This window comes from Pristiophorus japonicus, chromosome 9 (assembly GCF_044704955.1).
Source record: "Pristiophorus japonicus isolate sPriJap1 chromosome 9, sPriJap1.hap1, whole genome shotgun sequence".
NCBI classification, from domain to species: Eukaryota; Metazoa; Chordata; class Chondrichthyes; family Pristiophoridae; genus Pristiophorus; species Pristiophorus japonicus.
Genome location: NC_091985.1, coordinates 198215492 through 198236146, shown reverse-complemented (window position 1 = coordinate 198236146; position 20655 = coordinate 198215492). Strand labels below are relative to the sequence as shown.

The 20655-nt window shown below is 50.9% G+C and overlaps 1 protein-coding gene across 1 annotated transcript in view; it reads left to right on the top strand.

Moving 5' to 3' along the window:
- Window positions 1-20655, top strand: part of LOC139274043 (protein PAT1 homolog 1-like) — an 86482-nt gene that overhangs the window by 44999 nt on the left and 20828 nt on the right. The window contains 5 exon segments of the mRNA XM_070891097.1: window positions 4321-4382; window positions 4885-4943; window positions 6854-6977; window positions 13354-13451; window positions 15387-15446. Of these exon segments, the coding sequence (XP_070747198.1) occupies window positions 4321-4382; window positions 4885-4943; window positions 6854-6977; window positions 13354-13451; window positions 15387-15446 (403 nt within the window).

The following is a 20655-nucleotide window of genomic DNA, read 5'->3' as shown; positions in this document are numbered from 1 at the left end:
AACACGGGCCCAGTGGCCTTTTTGCGAGTGGTGTATGTTCTCTGTCCCGGGCAGACCACAAACAGTCCATATCCCTCTACCATTAACGGAGCTCCCTCTCGTTTTCCCGTTCCGGGAAGCGGGACAATGCGGCAGGAGAGCGGGAGGGGCCATTCCCAAGCATGGCCCCCACCCCCCCCCCCCCGCAATCCCACCAACTCGATCGACACCCCGGCTGGGAACTGAGGCCCATAGGCGCTAAATGTTACGTCTTTAGATGCTCTGATAATGACTCCACGAGGCAATGTGTTGTACTTGAACTGTAGTGACCTTAGTCCTTTATTGATAACTCCAGAGTGAGGATCACACCTAGTGGCCTGCCTTTTATACTCGGCCTGGCACACCTGTACAGGTAAGCTACAAGTTTCCCATTGCGGTGCCCTCTGGTGGCACACCTTGTAATAGTACAAACCATAACCATGTAGGATACATGACATCACTCTCCCCCAAGCCTTTAGTGCAAATCGCCTTTGCATTGACTGTGCTCTGGGCTTAGCTCTAACTGGTTGACACTTGGCGGGTCGTTTCCATCTTGGGTGAGTGGTTAGTGTTTTGTTGGCAGTAGAGTGCTGGTGGTTTCTGTTTGTGTGTGTCCATGACCACTCCACTCTCTTTCTCCCCCCCCCCCCCCCCCCCCCAACCCCCACATATAGATTATGCCGTTGGCTCATTACATTCATATACATTCAAGTCCAAAAAATATTTTCCATTCACATTGTTGCATTCGTGGTACATGCTTGGAATATTCTTGGAGTCAGTGCAGGGGTCAGTACTGGTGCGTGAGGACAAACTAGTACCAGAACTGCTGGATGGTGTCCAGGCAGTCTGGTGGCGGTGCGGTGCCCGGTGCTGGCAATGGGAACCCAGTTGGCTCAAGTTGCCTGCTCTTGGGGCTTTGGCCATTGCTCCTAGCGTTGGGCAGGTTCACAGATGCCTGTGACCTCCCTGTCCTCTCCTTGCGCTCTGGGTCACTGCTGCTGCCTGATGAGCAGTCGTCTGGCATTGCACAGGGAACTGCTGACTCGCTTGCCTGGGCGTTATTTGGCTTGGGATCCTGGCTGGTCTATTCCTATTTGAGAGCACTGTAGCGGGTGGCCCTTCATTCTTGGGTATGGCTTTGGTGACGATAGGGTCTGGGGGCTGCGCCTTAGCACAGTTTGCTCTTTCAGGCTCGTGGCGTTTGGTGCCGTCGGGTGCCTGAGTGGTGGAGCCGATCAGGTGCAGGGTATCGATGCTGGTGCCGTTGCCCTCCTGAGATCGCTTGCTCTGCAGCTCGTGTGTGTTGGCTGCTTGTGGCCACACTCCATGATGCATCACTCTGGTCCCAGGGACGCAAGCTACTACATTGGGTAGCTCGCTGGACCTGTGTGCTCCCGATGGGTGTCTGCCTGCTGCATTGACTGAGTACAGTTAAAATCTTACATCGCACAACGTTTCACTACTCATTGTAAATAACCTGCAGCTCCGATCGCGATCGCGTGCCTTTTCTTTGCTTATTGCATGCACACAATGCTGATCATCACTTACACATTTTACATCGAACTCTCAGCTGCTCTTACATTGATTGAGCATGTGGAACTGTCCCTATAATTGTAGTGGGTTGCAGGCCTCCTTTAAGAGAGCCTTGCTGTCTTTACCACAATCCTCTTCTTCGTTTGGTGCCACGTGTTGCTCCATCAGCGCTGCACCTCGTGGTCTGGCCGTGGCCATCTTTTTCTTCAGCGCATCACCTCATGGTTTGGGCGCCATCTTTCCTCCGCACACAATGTCGACTGCGGTGATCCTCTTCTCCCTGAGTTCTCCCTCCAAAACTTTGGATCTGATTTTCTTCCTCCGGAGTCCTGCCACTGGAACCTGGAAGATGCGTTCAGGTCGTCTCAGCTGGATCATCTCCACGCAGTCATGCAGGGCGGTCTGTGCCTCGGGTGCTGTGCTGGTCTGCTCTCTGGTGCCGGGTCCACCCTCAGGTGAGGGCTTGCTTTGCCTCTGATCGAGGAGGACATCGATTGCTGGAGGGATGAAATCTTTCCAACTCCAATGGACCTTCTCCATCCACCTTCTTCCGAATAGCGTTGGTCCATCACCTGCAACAATCCACAGAGGTAACTTGTGCACCGTGCCATCATGGAGTACCTTTAGACCCGCACTACCAATGACTGGGATAAGATTATTGGTGTAGGTGCGCAGCTTTGCCTGAACCGGGACCAACTTGGGTCGTTCAGTTTGATTGTCCAATAGCCTCTCAAAGGCTTCTTGATTCATTACTGACTGGCTCGCCCCCGTGTCCACTTCCATGAAGGCTGGAAGGCCATTTATCTCGACTTCCATCCTCAACGGAGAACATTCGGTGGTGCAGGTAAACATGCCATGCACCTCATCGTGGAGCTGAGCTGCCTCTCTGCCTATTGTTTCATAATCCGCGCTGGATTCATGGCCATCTGCAGACTCTTCATCAACACAGTGAGTCATATTTCTGTTACACATTTGCTGGAGGTGGCCCTTTGTGCTGCAGCCTTTACACACAGTCTTTAAAGCGGCACTGGTGAACCCTGTGATTCCCTCCGCAACGCCAGCATGGAGCAACTCGATTAGCCCCCCCTCGGCGGACTCTTAAGTTAAGGGACTCTGGGGCCTGTTCTCTCTCCCCTGAGAGGGTTCACGTTCCAGCCTCTAACAGGCACCACTCGGTGCACAGTACCTGACGGGTTTGAGTCCTGAGGGTGAGTCATCTACCTAGAGCCGCAGGTCGAGGTCGTGAATGCCTGGATCACAGAGATGGCCTTCTGCAGTGTGACTGTGGTATCCGCCGATAGCTTATGAAGAAGGCCCTCATGGCCAATTCCAATGACAAAGATGTCCCACAGCGCTTCAGTGAGGTGGTCGCCGAAATCAAACGGTGCCGCCAGCCTCCTGAGGTCTGCAGCATATTTCGCGATCTCCTGGCCTTCAGGCCATCGGTGGGTAGAAAACCGGTGTCTGGCTGTGAAGATGCTCTCTTTGGGCTTGAGTTGCTCTTGGATCAGCGTTACAAGCTCCTCGTACGTCTTGGTCGTCGTCTTCGCTGGTGCCAGCAAGTCCCTGACGAGGCCATAGACAGTGGGCCCACAACTGGTTAGCAGGCTAGCTCGGCGCTTATCAGCCAGTGTGGCCGGATTGTCGCCTGCCCGGTTGTTTGCTGTGAAGAAATGGTCGAGCCTCTCCACAAAGGCGTCCCAATCATCACCATCGGCGAACTGCTGCAACGTACCAAGGGTAGCCATTTTCGCGTGAAGGTCCGTAATCTCATCGCCAATTGTTCTGTCTTTACATGTTCTGATAATGACTCCACGAGGCAATGTGTTGTACTTGAACCATAGTGACCTTAGTCCTTTATTGATAACTCCAGAGTGAGGATCACACCTGGGGGGCCTGCCTTTTATACTAGACCAGGCACACCTGTACAGGTAGCCTGCAAGTCTCCCACTGCGGTGCTCTCTGGTGGAACCCCTTGTAATAGTACAAACAGTAACCATGTAGGATACATGTCACTAAAGGTGGGTAGCCAAGATTGAAGGTGATGAGGTCCCCCACGATGTCATTCTGGCCACAGCAGTTTAAAGTTCAGCGAATCGTAGCATAGAAAATAGGAGCAGTAGTAGGACATTTGGCCCTTCGAGCCTGCACCGCCATTCAATATGATCATGGCTGATCCTCTATCTCAACACCATATTCCTGCTTTTTCCCCATACCCCTTGATACTGTCTAGAAATCTATCTATCTCCGTATTAAATATGTTCAGTGACTTGGCCTCTACAGCCTTCTGTGGTAGAGATTTCCACAGGTTCATCACCCTCTGAGTGAAAGAAATTCTCCTCATCTTGGTCCTAAATTTCCTACCCCGTATCCTGAGACTGTGACCCCTTGTTCTAGACTTCCCAGCCGGGGCAACATCCTCCCCGCATCCAGTCTGTCCAACCCAGTCAGAATTTTATACCTTTCAATGAGATCCCCTCTCATTCTGCTAAACTCTAGTGAATACAGGCCTAGTCGACCCAATCTCTTCCTCATGCGACAGTGTGAGGAGCAACTTACAGCAAAGAAGGAGGCCATTCAGCCTGTCGTGCCTTTGCTGGCCCTTTGAACGAGCAGTCGTGCTTAGTCCCACAGCCCCACTTTGTGTCCGTAACCGTAAGTCCCTCATAGTTTTAAAGTTATTGATAGAATCAGCTTCCACCACATTTTCAGGTGGAGCGTTCCAGATCCTGACAACTCTGAATGAATAATATTCTCATCTGCCTCCAGATCTTTTGCCCCTGATTTTAAATCTGCGACCTCTATTGTGGTAGTTCACCCACTCGCCACAGGTATTTTTTTCCCCCTATTCACTCTTATCAAAACCTCGCATCCTCTTGAATGCATCTTACTCGGTCACCTCTTAACCTCCCCTGTTCCAAGGAGAGCATAGAAAATAAAAACATAAAAGCAGAGAGCAGTCCTAACTTTTCCAACCTCTCCACATAACAGAAGTGCAACATCCCAGGTCACATCCTGGTAAACCTCCTCTGCGCCCTTTTCTAAGGCCTTGCCATCCTTCATGAAGTGCGCTGCTCAGAATTGTCAGCAATACTGTTGAGCAGGTTGGGCCTATACACCTTGGAGTTCAGAAGAATGAGAGGTGATCTTATCAAAACATCTCAGATAATGAGGGGACTCAACAAGGTGGATGCAGAGAGGATGTTTCCACTCGTAGGGGAAACTAAAACTAGGGGACACAGGGCCCAAGTTTCCACACGATAAAGAGGGGCGCCCGTTTTTCGCGCCTAAAACGGCGCCAGAAAAAAAACTCGATTCTGGTGCGTTCTGCAGCTCCTTGTCTGCCTGGCGCGGCGCCCAGGGGGGGCGGAGCCTACACTGGCGCCGATTTTGTAAGTGGGAGGGGGCGGGTACTATTTAAATTCGTTTTTTTCCTGCCGGCAACCCTGCGCGTGCGCGTTGGAGCGTTCGCGCACGCTCAGTGTGAAGGAAACATTGGCACTCGGCCATTTTTGTAGTTCTTTGTAGCTGTTTAGTTTTTGAACATTTTTTAATAAAACCACATTGCCATCAGCACTGAGAAGGCTGCAGGAAGCCTCAGAAAGTTGAGGCAGCCGTTTCCCGACGACCTCCCCCTTTTGCCCTCGGGAAATGGCTCCTCAATTTCTGAGGCTTCCTGCAGCCTTCTGTCTCCTTCCCTCCCGCCGTCTTGAACGGCTTCCTTCCGCCCCCCCTCCGCGTTCGGTCGGCTCGCTCCCTCCCTCCCCTCTGCCTGCCATTTTGAACGGCTTCCTTCCCCCACCGCGTTCGGTCAGTTCCCGCCCGCCTTTGGGAACGGCTCCCTCGTTTTGTGAGGCTTGCTGCAGAATTCTCCCTGGCTGAAGCACTTTCACACAGGTAGGAAGATGGTTTATTTAATCTTTTCTTTGCTTATAAATGTTTATTCGGGTTGGATTTATTTGTATAATATTTGTAGAAGTATAAATAAGGATTTATTGTAGAATTTAATGACTTCCCTTCCCCCCCCCTCCCCCCACACCTTGTTCTGGACGCCTAATTTGTAACCTGCGCCTGATTTTTTTATGTGTAGAACAGTTCTACAAAAATCTTCACTTGCTCCATTCTTTAGTTTGGAGTACGTTTTCACTGTGGAAACTTTCAAATCAGGCGTCAGTGGCCGGACACGCCCCCTTTTGAAGAAAAAATTCTGTTCCAAACTAGAACTGTTCTACCTGACGAGAACTGCAGAAAAAAAAATGTGGAGAATTGCGATTTCCAAGATAGTCCGTTCTCCACCAGTTGCTCCTAAAAATCAGGCGCAAATCATGTGGAAACTTGGGCCCATAGTCTCAGAATAAGGCACCGCCCATTTAAAACTGATGAGGAATTTTTTTTTCTCAGAGGGTTGTAAATCTGTGGAATTCTCTGCCCCCAAGAGCTGTGGAGGCTGGGTCATTGAATATATTTAAGGCGGAGATGGACAGATTTTTGAACGATTGGGGAGTAAAGGGTTATGGGGAGCGGGCAGGGAAGTGGAGTTGAGTCCATGATCAGATCAGCCTTGATCTTATTGAATTGCGGAGCAGGCTCGGGGGGCCAAATGGCCGACTCCTGCTCCTATTTCTTATGTTCTTATGTACTCCAGTTGAAGCCTGATCAGTGTTTTATAAGGTTCCAGCATGATCTCTCGTGTCATTTGTGGCTCAGTGGGGGGCACACTTGCCTCTGAGTCAGAAGGCTTGTGGGTTCCAAGTCCCACCCCAGAAACTTGAGCACACTAGGCTGACACTCCAGTGCAGTGCTGAGGGAGTACTGCGCTGTCGGAGGTGCTGTCTTTCGGATGAGACGTTAAACCGAGGCCCCGTCTGCCTTCTCGGGTGGACGTAAAAGATCCCGTGGCACTATTTCGAAGAAGAGCAGGGGAGTTAGCACCGGTGTCCTGGCCAATATTTATCCCTCAATCAACATAACAAGAAGTCTGGTCATTATCACATTGCTGTGTGTGGGAGCTTGCTGTGTGCAAGTTGGTTGTCGTGTTGCCCACATTACAACAGTGACTGCACTCAAAGTATCAATTAACTGTAAAGCGCTTTTGAGACATCTAGTGGTTGTGAAAGGCGCTATATAAATCTTAAGTCTTTTCTTTGCTTTTATATTCTATGCCTCTGTTTATAAACCCAAGTAACCCATATGCTTTTTTGACCATCTTATCAACTTGCCCTGCCGCCTTTAAGGACTTGTGTCTACGGGCACCAAGGTCTCTCTGCTCATCTGTTGTCGGCGTTCCTTTCTCCCAACGTAGAACTACTTTGAGAGGTTGGAGAAGAAGCAGGCGGCTCTGGACTTGTACAACGAGGGGCCCAAGAAGGAGCGGACCAAGCTGATCACGCCACAGGTGGCCAAACTGGAGCATACGTACCGGCCAGGTAAACATAAGAAATAGGGGTCGGCCATTGGGCTCCTCGAGCCTGCTCCGCCATTCAATAAGATCATGGCTGATCTGACCGTGGACTCAGCTCCACTTCCCTGCCCGCTCCCCATAACCCTTCACTTCCTAATCGCTCAAAAATCTCTCTATCTCCACCTTAAATATATTCAATGACCCAGCCTCCACAGCTCTCTGGGGCAGAGAATTCCACAGATTTATAACCCTCTGAGCGAAGAAATTCCTCCTCATCTCAGTTTTAAATGGGCGGCCCCTTATTCTGAGACTATGCCCCCAGTTCTAGATTCTCTCGCGAGGGGAAACATCCTCTCTGCATCCACCTTGTCGAGCCCCCTCAGAATCTTACACGTTTCAATAAGATCACCTCTCATTCTTCTAAACTCCAATGAGTATAGGCCCAACCTACTCAACCGTTCCTCATAAGTCAACCCCTTCCTCTCCGGAATCAACCTAATTGAAAACCCCCTAAGCAAGGTGTCCACGCAGTGCCAGGCTCATGTCAAAGGTCAAAGAATGGAATAATACTGGCCCTGTCGTTCCCCGGGGTTCTGAACCAGGAGCTGCGCCCTACAACAACAGCTTGTATTTAAATAGCACCTTTAACATCGGGAAACGTTCCAAGGCACTTCACAGGAGTATTATGAGATAAAAGATTTGACACTGAGCCGCACAAGTAGAAATCAGCGCAGGTGACCAAAAGCTAGGTTTTAAGGAGTGTCTTGAAGGAGGAGACAGAAGCAGAAAGGTTTAGGGAGGGAGTTCCAGAGCTTGGGGCCGCGGCAACAGAAGGCACGGCCACCAATGATGGAGAGATTATATTCAGCAATGCTCAATAGGGCAGACCTTAAGGAGCGCAGACATCTCCGCGAGGGGGGGGGACTGGAGGAGATTACAGAGAAAGGGAGGGGCGAGGCCATGGAGGGATTTGTAAACAAGGATAAGAATGTTGAAATTGAGGCGTTCCTTAATCGGGAGCGAATGTCGGTCAGCGAGCACAGGGATAATGGGTGAGCGGGACTTGGTGCGAGTTAAGACACGCCAAGATTTGGATCACCTCTAGTTTACGTAGGTTAGAATGTGGGAGGCCAGCCAGTCGTGCGTTGGAATAGTCAAGTCTAAAGGTAACAAAGGCGTGGTCGAGGGCTTCAGCAGCGGATGAGCTGAGGCAGGGGCTGAGATGGGCGATGTTAGAGGTGATGTTTGCAGCACGCCAGTTGCAGGAAAAACGCAGGGAGCAGCGCCAGCCCTTATACATGACCTTTTTCGATCTTACAAAGGCCTTTGACACTGTCAACCGCGAGGGTCTATGGAGTGTCCTCCTCCATTTTGGATGCCCCCAAAGGTTTGTCAACATCCTTCACCTGCTCCACAATGACATGCAGGCCATGATGCTTACCAATGGATCCATTACAGACCCAATCCACGTCCGGACCGGGGTCAAACAGGGCTGCGTTATTGCTCCAACCCTCTTCTCATTCTTCCTCGCTGCCATGCTCCACCCCACAATCAACAAGCTCCCCGCTGGAGTGGAACTAAACTACAGAACCAGTGGAAGGCTGTTTAACCTACGCCGCCTCCAGGCCAGGTCCAAGATCACCCCAACCTCTGTCGTTGAGCTACAGTATGCGGACGACGCCTGTGTCTGTGCACATTCAGAGGCTGAACTGCAGGATAGAGTCAATGTATTCACTGAGGCATTTGAAAACATGGGCCTTACGCTTAACATCCGTAAGACAAAGGTCCTCCACCAGCCTGTCCCTGCCGCACAGCACTGCCCTCCAATCATCAAGATCCACGGCGCGGCCCTGGACAATGTGGACCATTTCCCATATATCGGGAGCCTCTTATCAATAAAGGCAGACATTGATGCGGAGATTCAACATCGCCTCCAGTGCGCCAGCGCAGCCTTTGGCTGTCTGAGGAAAAGAGTATTTGAAGACCAGGCCCTCAAATCTACCACCAAACTCATGGTCTACAGGGCTGTAGTAATACCCACCCTCCTGTATGGATCTGAGACATGGACGATGTACAGAAGGCAACTCAAGTCGCTGGAGATATATCACCAACAATGTTTCCACAAGATCCTGCAAATCCCCTGGGAGGACAGGTGCACCAACATCAGTGACCTTGACCAGGCTAACATCCCCAGTATTGAAGCACAAACCACGCTCGATCAGCTTCGCTGGGCAGGCCACATAGTTCGCATGCCAGATACGAGACTCCCTAAGCAAATGCTTTATGCGGAGCTCCTTCATGGTAAACGAGCCAAAGGAGGACAGCGGAAACGTTATAGGGACACCGTCAAAGCCTCCCTGGTAAAGTGCGACATCACCACTGACACCTGGTAGACCCTGGCCGCAGACCGCCCGAGGTGGAGAAAGTCCATCCGGGAGGGCGGTGAGCTCTTAGAGTCTCGGCGCAAAGAGCATTGAGAGGCCAAGCGCAGGCAGCGGAAGGAGCGCGTGGCAAACCAGCCCCACCCACCCCCTTCCCTCGACGAATGTGTCCCACCCGTAACAGGATCTGTGGCTCTCGTATTGGACTGTTCAGCCATCAAAGAACTCACTTTGGGAGTGGAAGCAAGTCCTCCTCGATTCCGAGGGACTGCCTATGATGATGATGTTACAGCGCCTTTTAACACAGCAAAACGTCCCAATGCGCTTCACGAGCGCCAATGCTAAGATCGCCTATTTCCACCTCCATAACATTGCCCTTTCCTCAGCTGCTGAAGCCCTCACACGTGCCTTTGTTACCTCTAGACTTGACGATTGCAACGCTCGCCTGGCTGGCCTCCCACATTCGACCCTCCGTAAACTCGAGGTCATCCAAAACTCTGCTCCCTGTGTCCTAACTCGCGCCCAAGTCCCGCTCACCCATCACCCCTGAGCTCACTGACCGACCTTGGCTCCCGGTTAAACAAGACCTCAACTTTAAAATTCTCATCCTTGTTTTCAAATCCCTCCGTGGCTTCACCCCTCCCTATCTCTGCAATCACCTCCAGCCCCCGCACCCCGAGATGTCTGCGCTCCTCCAATTCTGCCCTCTTGAGCATCCCTGACTATAATCGCTCCACAATTGGTGGCCGTGCCTTCAGCTGCCTGGGCCCCAAGCTCTGGAACTCATTCCCTAAACCTCTCCACCTCTCTTTCCTCCTTTAAGTCGCTCCTTAAAACCTACCTCTTTGACCAAGCTTTTGGTCATCTGCCCTAATATTTCCCTATGTGGCTCGGTGTCAAATTTTGTCGGATCATCGCTCCTCTGAAGTGCCTTGGGATGTATTACTATGTTAAAGGTGCTATATAAATACAAGTTGTCAATAAATCATTTTAACACTGAGCCGCAGAAGAACCTGTTGGGACAGATTATCTAAGGTTTGGTCAAAGAAGTAGGTTTTAAGATGCCTTTTAAAAGGGGAAAGAGAGGTGGAAAGGATTACATAGAAACATAGAAAATAGGTGCAGGAGTAGGCCATTCGGCCCCTTGAGCCTGCACCACCATTCAATAAGATCATGGCTGATCATTCCTTCAGTATCCCTTTCCTGCTTTCTCTCCATACCCCTTGATCCCCTTAGCCGTAAGGGCCATATCTAACTCCCTCTTGAATATATTCAATGAACTGGCATCAACAACACTCTGCGGCAGGGAATTCCAGAGGTTAACAACTCTCTGAGTGAAGAAGTTTCTCCTCATCTCAGTCCGAAATGGCCTACCCCTTATCCTAAGACTATGTCCCCTGGTTCTGGACTTCCCCAAATTCGGGAACATTCTTCCCGCATCTATCCTGTCCAGTCCCATCAGAATCTTACACGTTTCTATGAGATCCCCTCTCATCCTTCTAAACTCCAGTGAATAAAGGCCCAGTTGATCCAGTCTCTCCTCATATGTCAGTCCAGCCATCCCTGGAATCAGTCTGGTGAACCTTCGCTGCACTCCCTCAATAGCAAGAATGTCCTTCCTCAGATTAGGAGACCAAAACTGAACACAATATTCCAGGTGAGGCCTCACCAAGGCCCTGTACAACTGCAGCAAGACCTCCCTGCTCCGATACTCTAGCTATGAAGGACACCATACCATTTGCCTTCTTCATTGCCTGCTGTACCTGCATGCCAACTTTCATTGACTGATGAACCATGGCACCCAGGTCTCGTTGCACCTCCCCTTTTCCTAATCTGTCGCCATTCAGATAATCTGCCTTTGTGTTTTTGCCCCCAAAATGGATAACCTCACATTTATCCACATTATACTGCATCTGCCATGCATTTGCCCACTCATCTAACCTGTCCAAGTCGCCCTGCAGCCTCTTAGCGTCCTCCTCACAGCTCACACCACCACCCAGTTTAGTGTCATCTGCAAACTTGGAGATATTACACTCAATTCCTTCATCTAAATCGTTAATGTATATTGTAAAGAGCTGGGGTCCCAGCACTGAGCCCTGCGGCACTCCACTAGTCACTGCCTGCCATTCTGAAAAGGACCCATTTATCCCGACTCTCTGCTTCCTATCTGCAAACCAGTTCTCTATCCATGTCAGTACGTTACCCCCAATACCATGTGCTTTGATTTTGCACACCAATCTCTTGTGCAGGACCTTGTCAAAAGCCTTTTAAAAGTCCAAATACACCACATCCACTGGTTCTCCTTTGTCCGCTCTACTAGTTACATCCTCAAAAAATTCCAGAAGATTTGTCAAGCATGATTTCCCTTTCATAAATCCATGCTGACTTGGACCGATCCTGTCACTGCTTTCCAAATGCGCTGCTGTTTCATCCTTATTGATTGATTCCAACATTTTCCTCACGACTGATGTCAGGCTAACCGGTCTATAATTACCCGTTTTCTCTACCCCTCCTTTTTTTTAAAGTGGTGTTACATTAGCTACCCTCCAGTCCATAGGAACTGATCCAGAGTCGATAGATTGTTGGAAAATGATCACCAACGCATCCACTATTTCTAGGGCCACTTCCTTAAGTACTCTGGGATGCAGACTATCAGGCCCCGGGGATTTATCAGCCTTCAATCCCTAACACAATTTCCTGCCTAATAAGGATATCCTTCAGTTCCTCCTTCTCACTCGACCCACTGTCCCCTTGTACATCCGGAAGATTATTTGTGTCTTCCTTCGTGAAGACAGAACCGAAGTATTTGTTCAGTTGGTCTGCCATTTCTTTGTTCCCCATTATAAATTCACCTGAATCCGACTGCAAGGTAACTACGTTTGTCTTCACTAATCTTTTTCTCTTCACATATTTATAGAAGCTTTTGCAGTCAGTTTTTATGTTCCCTGCAAGCTTCCTCTCGTACTCTATTTTCCCCCTCCTAATTAAACCCTTAATCCTCCTTGGTTGAATTCTAAATTTCTCCCAGTCCTCAGGTTTGTTGCTTTTTCTAGCTAATTTATATGCCTCTTCCTTGGTTTTAACACTATCCTTAATTTCCCCTGTTAGCCACGGTTGAGCCACCTTCCCCGTTTTATTTTTACTCCAGACAGGGATGTAGGGAGGAAATTCCAGAGCCTCGGGCCTAGGTAGCTGAAGGCATGATCACCAATGGTGAGGGCGATTAAAATCGGGGCGGGGGGGAGGGGGGCAGAGATATCGGAGTGTTGTGGGGCTGGAGGAGGGTACAGAGATAGTGACGGGCAAGGCCATGGAGGGATTGAGAACAGGGATGAGGATTTTAAAATTAAAGCGTTGTCGGCCTGTAGCCTTCCGACAGGACCAAGTGGGGCAAAGGTTTCAGACTCTGACCATTGACCTCGGGGACTTGGGTTGAATCCCTGCTGAGATGGAGCGGACAACAACTGTTTCTGAGACCTTCGTCTCTGGTGTGAAATCAGTTGGCCAAAAACATGGCTGCCAGTGAACATCACAATGCCGGACAATTAAATACTGCCAGCTAGAGAATTTGAAATGGCACATGGAGTAACAGTACAGATTACAGCTCGTGCCTGGGGTTAAGGTGCTGCAAAGGCTGTGGATGCTGGGGGTCAGACCTGCCCTGGGAGTGTTTAATGGGACAGTGTAGAGGGAGCTTTACTGTGCAGCTAACCCCGTGCTGTACCTGCCCTGGAAGTGTTTGATGGGACAGTGTAGAGGGAGCTTTAGTCTGTATCTAACCCCGTGCTGTACCTGCCCTGGGAGTGTTTGATGGGACAATGTAGAAGGAGCTTTAGTCTGTATCTAACCCCATGCTGTAACTGCCCTGGGAGTGTTTGATGGGACAGTGTAGAGGGAGCTTTACTCTGTATCTAACCCCGTGCTATACCTGCCTGGGAGTATTGGAGGCGCGAATTCCTGCCTGGAGCTCTGCTGTTTGGAGGGAGCTGCATGTGCTGATGGCTGGTTTATTGGTTACAGTGCAGTTCGAGGGGTCCTTGGGTAAACTCACCGTGTCCAGCGTGAACAACCCTCGCAAGATGATTGATGCTGTGGTGACGACGCGTACGGACGATGACGTAAGCACTGAAACCTTTCTGATTGTCCTCTTAATTTTTCTTCCCTTCTTTCAGTTCGCATTGTGTGACGGTCCCTGGGCACATGCTGTCCTCTGTATTTAACTGAAGGGCTAATCCTCCCCTCTGCAGCTCCACGCTGGGACAGCCGGGGCTCAGTGGGTAGCGTACTCTCGGCCACTGAGTCACAGGGCCAAGGGTTCGAGCTGCACTCCAGCGACTCGAGCCCTCATAATCCAGGCCGACACTTCCGCAGTGCCAGTACTGAGGGAGTGCTGCACTGTCGCAGTGCCAGTACTGAGGGAGCGCCGCACTGTCGGAGGGGCAGTACTGAGGGAGCACCGCACTGTAGGAGGGGCAGTACTGAGGGAGCACCGCACTGTCGGAGGGGCAGTACTGAGGGAGCACCGCACTGTCGGAGGGGCAGTACTGAGGGAGTGCCGCACTGTCGGAGAGGCAGTACTGAGGGAGCGCTGCACTGTTGGAGGGGCAGTACTGAGGGACTGTCGGAGGGGCAGTACTGAGGGAGCGCCGCATTGTCGGAGGGGCAGTACTGAGGGAGTGCCGCACTATCGGAGGGGCAGTACTGAGGGAGCACCGCACTGTCGGAGGGGCAGTACTGAGGGAGCACCGCACTGTCGGAGGGGCAGTACTGAGGGAGTGCCGCACTGTCGGAGAGGCAGTACTGAGGGAGCGCTGCACTGTCGGAGGGGCAGTACTGAGGGACTGTCGGAGGGGCAGTACTGAGGGACTGTCGGAGGGGCAGTACTGAGGGACTGTCGGAGGGGCAGTACTGAGGGAGCGCCGCATTGTCGGAGGGGCAGTACTGAGGGACTGTCGGAGGGGCAGTACTGAGGGAGTGCCGCACTGTCGGAGGGGCAATACTGAGAGAGTGCTGCACTGTCGGAGGGGCAGTACTGAGGGAGTGCTGCACTGTCGGAGGGGCAGTACTGAGGGAGTGCCGCACTGCCGGAGGGGCAGTACTGAGGGAGTGCTGCACTGTCGGAGGGGCAGTACTGAGGGAGTGCCGCACTGTCGGAGGGGCAGTACTGAGGGAGCGCTGCACTGTCGGAGGGGCAGTACTGAGGGAGTGCCGCACTGTCGGAGGGGCAGTACTGAGGGAGCGCCGCACTGTCGGAGGGTCAGCAGTGAGGGAGCACTGCACTGTCAGAGGGGCAGTACTGAGGGAGTGCCGCACTGTCGGAGGGGCAGTACCGAGGGAGTGCCGCACTGTCGGAGGGGCAGTACTGAGGGAGTGCCGCACTGTCGGAGGGGCAGTACTGAGGGAGTGCTGCACTGTCGGAGGGGCAGTACTGAGGGAGTGCTGCACTGTCGGAGGGGCAGTACTGAGGGAGTGCCGCACTGTCGGAGGGGCAGTACTGAGGGAGTGCCGCACTGTCGGAAGGGCAGTACTGAGGGAGTGCTGCACTGTCGGAGGGGCTGATTATCCCTGGTCCATTTCTCGACCCTGGTCTGACGGACAGACATGCAGCATCCGACAACAGCCTGGCTGGGGTCAGGACACTCAACACTGACGGGGGATGCAACTTGGGTCTTTCCGCTGTGCCTGTGTGAGAGTTTGTCTGTCAGCCTGCAGTCTCTGTCCCTGAGCCGCCTCTGTCTGTGGTGCACAGCGGATTAATAGACGGTAAGGGAGGTGCCAAGGGCTACACACGTGTCTCCATTTCCCCAGCACTGAGCCTCGGGGAGGGTGACTGAGGGTTGGGGGTGTATCTGGAAACTCCCACTGCCCGCATTTGTCACCCACGTCGCGGCCCGAGCTGTTATTTGCCTTTAAGCCGAGGGTGAGCGTGGGAATTCCGCAGAGTGGGGCTTCTCCTCCTCCTCCTGCGAGAGAGAGAAATGGAAGAGAGATGTTTGCTCGTACCTGTTGAGGTTTATTCCCGGCTCCGAACCTCTTCCCTTTCCTCCCTGTAGGAGACTAAAGAGAAGCAAGTCCGGGACAAGAGGCGACAGATACTCTACACCATTGAGCGGGTGAGTACTCCTCTTCATCCCAGTTTTCCGGGAGGCTGGGAAGATCGCAGGCTTTGAGAAGAATCTTGGGATTTGGAACAGGCGGTAGAAACGTTTAAATCAACAATGCGGCAACTTACCCCCCCACATCCTGCCTTCCCACACTCTCTTTCCCCCCCCCTTCCCCCCCTCCCCCCCAACCCCCTATGTCACTGAGTGTATCTCTGGTGGACACATTTTTTATCGGTCTTCACAGTAGAAGACACCAAAAACATCCCAAGTCTCTAGCTGTCGTATTCAGCCACCAAAGAATTCACTTCAGTTGTGGAAGCAAGTCTTCCTCGATTCCGAGGGACTGCCTATGATGACGATGATGATGAATGGATAATCAAGGGGCGATTGGGAGAGGGAAACTTGAAACAATCACTGTCACTAAAGAAAATGTACTCGGTAAAATAATGGGACTAAAGGTGGACAAGTCCCCTGGACCTGATGGCTTACATCCTACCATCTTAAAATAAGTGGCTGCAAAGATAGTGGATGCATTAGTTGTAATCTACCAAAATTCCCTGGATTCTGCAGAGGCCCCAGTGGATTGGAAAACCACAAATGTAACGCCCTATTTAAAAAAGGAGGGAGACAGAAAGCAGGAAACTATAGTCCAGTTAGCCTAACATCAGTCACAGAAACATAGAAAATAGGTGCTGGAGTAGGCCATTCGAGCCTGCACCACCATTCAATAAGATCATGGCTGATCATTCACCTCAGTACCCCTTTCCTGCTTTCTCTCCATACCCCTTGATCCCTTTAGCCGTAAGGGCCATATCTAACTCCCTCTTGAATAAATCCAATGAATTGGCATCAACAACTATCTGCGGTAGGGAATTCCACAGGTTAACAACTCTCTGAGTGAAGAAGTTTCTCCTCATCTCAGTCCTAAATGGCCTACCCCTTATCCTAAGACTGTGTCCCTTGGTTCTGGACTTCCCCATCATCGGGAACATTCTTCCCGCATCTAACCTGTCCAGTCCCGTCAGAATCTTGTAAGTTTCTATGAGATCCCCTCTCATCCTTCTAAACTCCAGTGTATAAAGGCTCAGTTGATCCAGTCTCTCCTCATATGTCAGTCCCGCCATCCCGGGAATCAGTCTGGTGAACCTTCGCTGCACTCCCTCGACAGCAAGAATGTCCTTCCTCAGATTAGGAGACCAAAACTGAACACAATATTCCAGGTGAGGCCTCACCAAGGCCCTGTACAAATACAGTAAGACTTCCCTGCTCCTACACTCAAATCCCCTAGCTATGAAAGCCAACATACCATTTGCCTTCTTCATCGCCTGCTGTACCTGCATGTCAATGTTCAATGACTGATGAACCATGACCCCCAGGTCTCATTGCACCTCCCCCTTTCCTAATCTTCTGCCATTCAGATAATATTCTGCCTTTGTGTTTTTGCCCCCAAAATGGATAACCTCACATTTATCCACATTATACTGCTTATGCCATATATTTGCCCAGTCACCTAACCTGTCCAAGTCATCCTGCAGCCTTTTAGTGTTCTCCTCACAGTTCACACCGCCACTCAGTTTAGTGTCATCTGCAAACTTGGAGATATTACACTCAATTCCTTCATCTAAATCATTAATGTATATTATAAATAGCTGGGGTTCCAGCACTGAGCCCTGCGGCACTCCACTAGTCACTGCCTGCCATTCTGAAAAGGATCCGTTTATCCCGACTCTCTGCTTCCTGTCTGCCAACCAGTTCTCTATCCATGTCAGTACATTACCCCCAATACCATGTGCTTTGATTTTTCACACCAATCTCTTATGTGGGACCTTTTCAAAAGCCTTTTGAAAGTCCAAATACACCACATCCACTGGTTCTCCCTTGTCCACTCTACGGGTTGCATCCTCAAAAAATTCCAGAAGATTTGTCAAGCATGATTTCCCTTTCATAAATCTATGCTGACTTGGACCGATCCTGTCACTGCTTTCGAAATGTGCTGCTATTTCATCTTTAATACTTGATTCCAACATTTTCCCCACTACTGATGTCAAGCTAACCGGTCTATAATTACCCGTTTTCTCTCTCCCTCCTTTTTTAAACAGTGGTGTTACATTAGCTACCCTCCAGTCCATAGGAACTGATCCAGAGTCTATCGACTGTTGGAAAATGAGCACCAATGCATCCACTATTTCTGTGGCCACTTCCTTTAAGTACTCTGGGGATTTATCGGCCTTCAATCCCATCAATTTCCCTCACACAATTTCCCGCTTTATAAGGATATCCTTCAGTTCCTCCTCCACCTCACTCGACCCTCGGTCCCCGAGTATTTCCGGAAGGTTATTTGTGTCTTCCTTCCTGAAAACAGAACCAAAGTATTTGTTTAACTGGTCCACCATTTCTTTGTTCAACATTATAAATTCACCTGAATCTGACTGCAAGGGACCTACCTAATCTTTTTATCTTCACATATCTATGTCATTGGGAAAATGCTGAAGTCCATTATTAAGGAAGCAGTCGCGGGACATTTGGAAAAGCATAATTCAATCAAGCAGAGTCAGCATGATATTATGAAAGGGAAATCATGTTTGACAAATTTGCTGGAGTTCTTTGAGGATGTAATGAGCAGGGTAGATAAGGGGGAACCAGTGGATGTGGTGTATTTGGATTTGCAGAAGGCATTTGATAAGGTGCCACATAAAATTTTACTGCACAAGATAAAAGCTCACTGGGTTGGGGGTAATATATTAGCATAGATAGAGGATTGGCTAACTAACAGAAAGAGAGTCGGGATAAATGGATCATATTCCGGTTGGGGAACGGTAACTAGTGGGGTGCCGCAAGGATCGGTGCTGGGGCCTCAACTATTTACAATCTATACCGAGTGTAAAGTAACCAAGTTTACTGATACAAAGATGGGTGGGAAAGCAAGTTGTGAGGAGGACACAAAGAATCTACAAAGGGATATAGACAGGTGAAGTGAGTGGGCAAAAATTTGGCAGATGGAGTATAATGTGGGAAAGTTTTTCACTTTGGCAGGAAAAATAAAAAAGCAAATTATTATTGAAATGGAGAAAGGTTACAAAATGCTGCAGTCCAGAGGGACCTGGGGGTCTTTGTGCGTGAAATACAAAAAGTTAGTATGCAGATACAGCAAGTAATCAGGAAGGCAAATATATAATGTTGGCCTTTATTGCAAGGGGGATGGAGTCTTAAAGCAGAGAAGTCCTGCTACAACTGTATAGGGTATTGGTGAGGCCACACCTGGAGTACTGAGTACAGTTTTGGTCTCCGTATTTAAGGAGGGAGATACTTGCATTGGAGGCAGTTCAGCGAAGGTTCACTCAGTTGATTCCTGAGATGAAGGGGTTGACATGAAGAAAGGTTGAGCAGGTTGGGCCTGTACTCATTGGAGTTTAGAAGAATGAGAGGTGATCTTATTGAAATATATAAGATACTGAGGGGGCTCGACAGGGTAGATGCAGAGAGGATGTTTCCCCTCGTGGGGGGATCTCGAACTAGGGGACATAGTTTAAGAATAAGGGATTGCCCATTTAGAACTGAAATGAGGAATTTCTTCTGAGGGTTGTAAATCTGTGGAATTCTCTGCCCCAGAGAGCTGTGGAGGCTGGGTCATTGAATATAGTTAAGGTGGAGGTGGACAGAATTTTGAATGATAAGGGAGTCGAGGGTTATGGGGAGCGGGCAGGGAAGTGGAGTTGAGGCCAAGATCAGATCAGCCACGATCTTATTTAATCATGGCGCAGGCTCGAGGGACCAAATGGCCTACTACTGTTCCTATTATGTTCTTATGTACTGATGTTAATCCAACTCCCTCACATTGTCACTCAGTAACCTCTCTCCCCCAGCGCCCTGTGTTACTGAATGTATCTCTACTGATGTTAATCCAGCTCTCTCACACTGTCACTCAGTAACCCCTCTTCCCCCAGCGCCCTGTGTCACTGACTGTATCTCTACTGATGTTAATCCAGCTCCCTCACACTGTCACTCAGTAACCCCTCTTCCCCCAGCGCCCTGTGTTACTGAATGTATCTCTACTGATGTTAATCCAGCTCCCTCACACTGTCACTCAGTAACCCCTCTCCCCCAGCACCCTGTGTTACTGACTGTATCCCTACTGATATTAATCCAGCTGCTGATCACTGTCCCATCACTCTCTCCGAGGTGAGGGAGATGTGGGTTAGATACAATCTGTTCCTCCATGTTGCCCTAGTTAAGAAACATAGATCATAGATCCATTTCAGGGGCAGCAAGATAAACACCTGAGGGAGAAAGGAATAGGCGGATATGTGAATAGGGTGAGATGACATAGGGGAGGGATGAGGTTCATGTTGAACATTAACAGCGACACGGACCACTTGGGTCAATTGCCTTGTTCATGCGGTGTAACATTCTGCTTAATTCTATGTGAGTGCCGATTAAAATTCTCTTTGCTTGGCCGCAGTGTGACATGTTTTCCTTGTGCCACAGCAGCCTTTGAAGGGGAGGGGGGAGCTGTGGGGGGGGGGGGGGGGGGAGAGAGTGGGGGGGGGGGGAGAGGAGGGTGCTGTGAGGGGGAGAGAGAGGGGGGTGCTGTGAGGTGGAGAGAGAGGGGGGTGCTGTGAGGTGGAGAGAGAGGGGGGCTGCTGTGAGGGGGAGAGAGAGGGGGGGTGCTGTGAGGGGGAGAGAGAGGGGGGTGCTGTGAGGGGGAGAGAGAGGGGTGTGCTGTGAGGGGGAGAGAGAGGAGGGGTGCTGTGAGGGGGAGAGAGGAGGGGGGCTGTGAGGGTGAGAGAGAGGGGGGCTGTGAGGGTGAGAGGAGGGGGCTGTGAGGGGGAGAGAGGGGGGTGCTGTGAAGGGGAGAGAGAGGGGGGCTGTGAGGGGGAGAGAGAGGGGGGCTGTGAGGGGGAGAGAGAGGGGGGCTGTGAGGGGGAGAGAGAGGGGGGCTGTGAGGGGGAGAGAGAGGGGGGGCTGTGAGGGGGAGAGAGAGGGGGGGCTGTGAGGGGGAGAGAGAGGGGGGCTGTGAGGGGGAGAGAGAGGGGGGCTGTGAGGGGGAGAGAGAGGGGGGCTGTGAGGGGAGAGAGAGGGGGGCTGTGAGGGGGAGAGAGAGGGGGGCTGTGAGGGGGAGAGAGAGGGGGGCTGTGAGGGTGAGAGGGGGGTGCTGTGAGGGTGTGAGAGAGGGGGGGTGCTGTGAGGGTGAGAGAGGGGGGGGGAAGCTGTGAGAGTG